This window comes from Orycteropus afer, unplaced genomic scaffold (genome assembly GCF_000298275.1).
Source record: "Orycteropus afer afer isolate SDZICR_OR568_19922 unplaced genomic scaffold, OryAfe1.0 scaffold00020, whole genome shotgun sequence".
Taxonomy (NCBI): Eukaryota; Metazoa; Chordata; class Mammalia; order Tubulidentata; family Orycteropodidae; genus Orycteropus; species Orycteropus afer.
Genome location: NW_006921607.1, coordinates 6515137 through 6517935, shown reverse-complemented (window position 1 = coordinate 6517935; position 2799 = coordinate 6515137). Strand labels below are relative to the sequence as shown.

General features: G+C 53.1%; 1 protein-coding gene across 1 annotated transcript; it reads right to left on the bottom strand.

The window, feature by feature from the left end:
* Positions 1-2049: 2049 nt before the first annotated feature.
* Positions 2050-2744, bottom strand: ID1 (inhibitor of DNA binding 1, HLH protein). Its single transcript, XM_007934523.2, has 2 exons — positions 2322-2744; positions 2050-2091 (listed from the first exon to the last, which is right to left on the bottom strand). The coding sequence occupies exons 1-2, from the start codon at positions 2742-2744 to the stop codon at positions 2050-2052; spliced, it is 465 nt and encodes a 154-aa protein (XP_007932714.1).
* Positions 2745-2799: the final 55 nt, after the last annotated feature.

Sequence of the window (2799 nt, the reverse complement as noted above, 5' to 3'; positions counted from 1 at the left end):
GTAGAACTGCTCCAAAGGGTTTCCAAGGCTGTAAAACTTTAGCCTGACTCATCTTTCTCCACAGAGCAGCTTGTGGGTTTGAACCACCAACCTCTTGGTTAGCAGCCAAATGCTTTAACCACTGCTCTGGCTTAAATGTTAGGGGTCAGTACATGATAATTTCTTTTTTTTTTGGCGATCATTCCCAACTATTTGTTCCTGGTTCATATGTTGTTTTAAAAAAGAGGGGGAAGGTGGGCATCAGAATCCTCCCTTGAACTCCACAGGGATCGTTAAAGTATTGAGCAGAGTGAGGCTAAAGGTGCTATTTGCTGTTCGTTTCTTGACAAAACGTGATAGTCCTTGCCCTCTCTGGAACACCTTCTTTACTCTTTCTAGGACTTGGTTTCCCTGTGAGTAATACATTAAAGTTGGCATGTCAGGGATACTTGGTTATCTCAGGTCCTAACATTTGGCCAGATTTGGTACTTTCAACTTCTGAGGAAGCCCCAACTTTTGAGGAAGGGCTTCCCTGAACATAGCCCTGTTCCCCCACTTAATAGCAGAGGCCCAGAAATGCCCATCTAAAGGACAATCACACAGAGAAACCCCACATGTGGTCCTGTGGCCCCTAGGCACACAAATCCACTTGGGGAACTAAACCCATGAGGAGATACCCCGATCTATTGAGGCAGAACACACAAGCCCAAACAGCTGGACGTTGCACTTAGTGGCAGAACACATGCTCACATTCTGCCTTCTGCATACAGGAGTTACCCTCATCCACCCTGCCAGGGCTGTACACGAACATATGACCCAGCCCGAGAGTAACTACCAGTTCACTCATGTTGCACACACAGGCCCAGACACTCAAATACACACCCCCATGAGTACACACACACATGCCCAGGCAGATGAGGCCCTTGCCAATGACATCTTTTTCCTTGAGGAACTGGGGACATGACCTGCCCACCCCCTCCTCAGAGCCCACACAGGAGCCCTGGGGAAAAGAAAAGGTTCATTTGAGCTGCTGGCAGAGCCAGGTCAGCCTGAGGGGGCTGAGCTGGACACAGAGCAGGTGGCACCAGCAGCTGTGCCCAGTCTGGCCTTGCCAACTTGCTCACCCACTTGGACAAGCCGGGAACCTCAGGGCAGCCTGGGTAAAGTGGCCTGTTGGGGGAGGGACCTCCTGCTTAAGTAATGCGACTCTGGGCAAGTCCTGTTTCTCTCGGGTCTGTGGGTCTGTCTTGTTTCATCTTGGAAAAGTAGGAGGTGGTCCACTGACCTCCATCTCTGACTTAAAACAGCTTGTTGAATACTCCCCAGCTCCAGAGGGAGGCTTGGCAGGTTCATCTGCATTTTAACAACCTCCCCAGGTAACCCAGATGGTCCAAGGACCGCTTTGAGAAACTCTGTAATATTGAGTCTAGAGGATTTTATTTTATGACACTGGGAGCAGGGAAATATCTAAGAATGGGGGGAAGACTTTAAAAGACACCGGAAACATTCATTCAGGTCTAACAGTCCAGATGTGACCCTCCGCACTCCCCTCCCAGGCACCACCTGCTCACAGGGTCAGGGGTCACACAACCCCCAGCCCAGAGTCTTCCCCTCCACTGTAAGAGATTGCAACTTTACCATCATCTTACATATTTGTTTAATAACAAAAAAGCACACCCCCACAGAACTATTGTAAAACAATATCAAGTCGGTGATCATTGTAATATACAATACAAGCAATAAAATTTCTCAGAAATCTGAGAAGCACCAAACGTGACCGTTTTTAAAAATGTTTGCTTTTCAAAAAATAGAAACACGAGGGGCAGGGTTAATTCCTTCTCCCCAACAAGTTCTGAGTCTCTGGCGGCTGGCAGGCGTGGAGGGAGGGTTGACCTTCCCTCCTCTCTCGTCCTCCAGCCCTGGGCCTGACCCAGCAAGCGCCGGACGGCCGCCGATCTGAACCTTGTCCTCTGCAGCTCCGGCGAGGTGCCTGGTGGTGGTGGGGAACCAGAAAGCACTTCTCCTCTTGCATCGTCGAGGACTAGGGCTCGCCGCTCCCCAGTCGGCACTTCAGCGACACAAAATGCGATCGTCCGCTGGAACACAAGCCGCCTGTGAAAACGGGAAAGAGGTAAGTAAGACCAATTAAAAGGCCCACTAGAGCAACCGCGACAGGTCTCCCGTCCTTCCCTAGGAGCAGCTTTCTGTTCTCACCGGGCATCCCTTGCAGGCAGTTTCCCAATAGCATGGGGTGGTCATAGGACAAATCCCCGCTCCCACTGCAGGCCCAGTTTCCCTACGGGTAGTTAAGATGATCTAAGGCTCCAAACTGCATGGCTCACCTCGGCCGCCAGAGCGCTGATCTCGCCGTTGAGGGTGCTGAGCGGAGCCCGGGCGGGCAGCCCCCGGCTTCCAGGGGCCCCGACCGCGGACTGCGAGTCCAACTCCAGCTGCAGGTCCCAGATGTAATCGATAACGTGCTGGAGGATCTCCACCTTGCTCACCTTGCGGTTCTGGGGTAGGGTGGGCACCAGCTCCTTGAGACGCGAGTAACAGCCATTCATGTCATAGAGTAACACGTTGACCTGCTGTTCGTCAAGCAGGGCCGGTAGTCGCCCACCGGCGCCGCCCGCGCAGCGCGAGATGGCCACGCTCTGCTCCGACAAGCAGCGCACAACTTCGCCCGCGCCACCTGCCGTCTTGCCCGCCTTCAACGCGCAGCTGGGGCCCGCGGCGGCTGCGGTGCTGCCACTAGCGACCTTCATGACTGTGGCGTTGAGGTAAGGAAAAAGCGAAGCCGAGCAGAAAACAGGCGTCAAG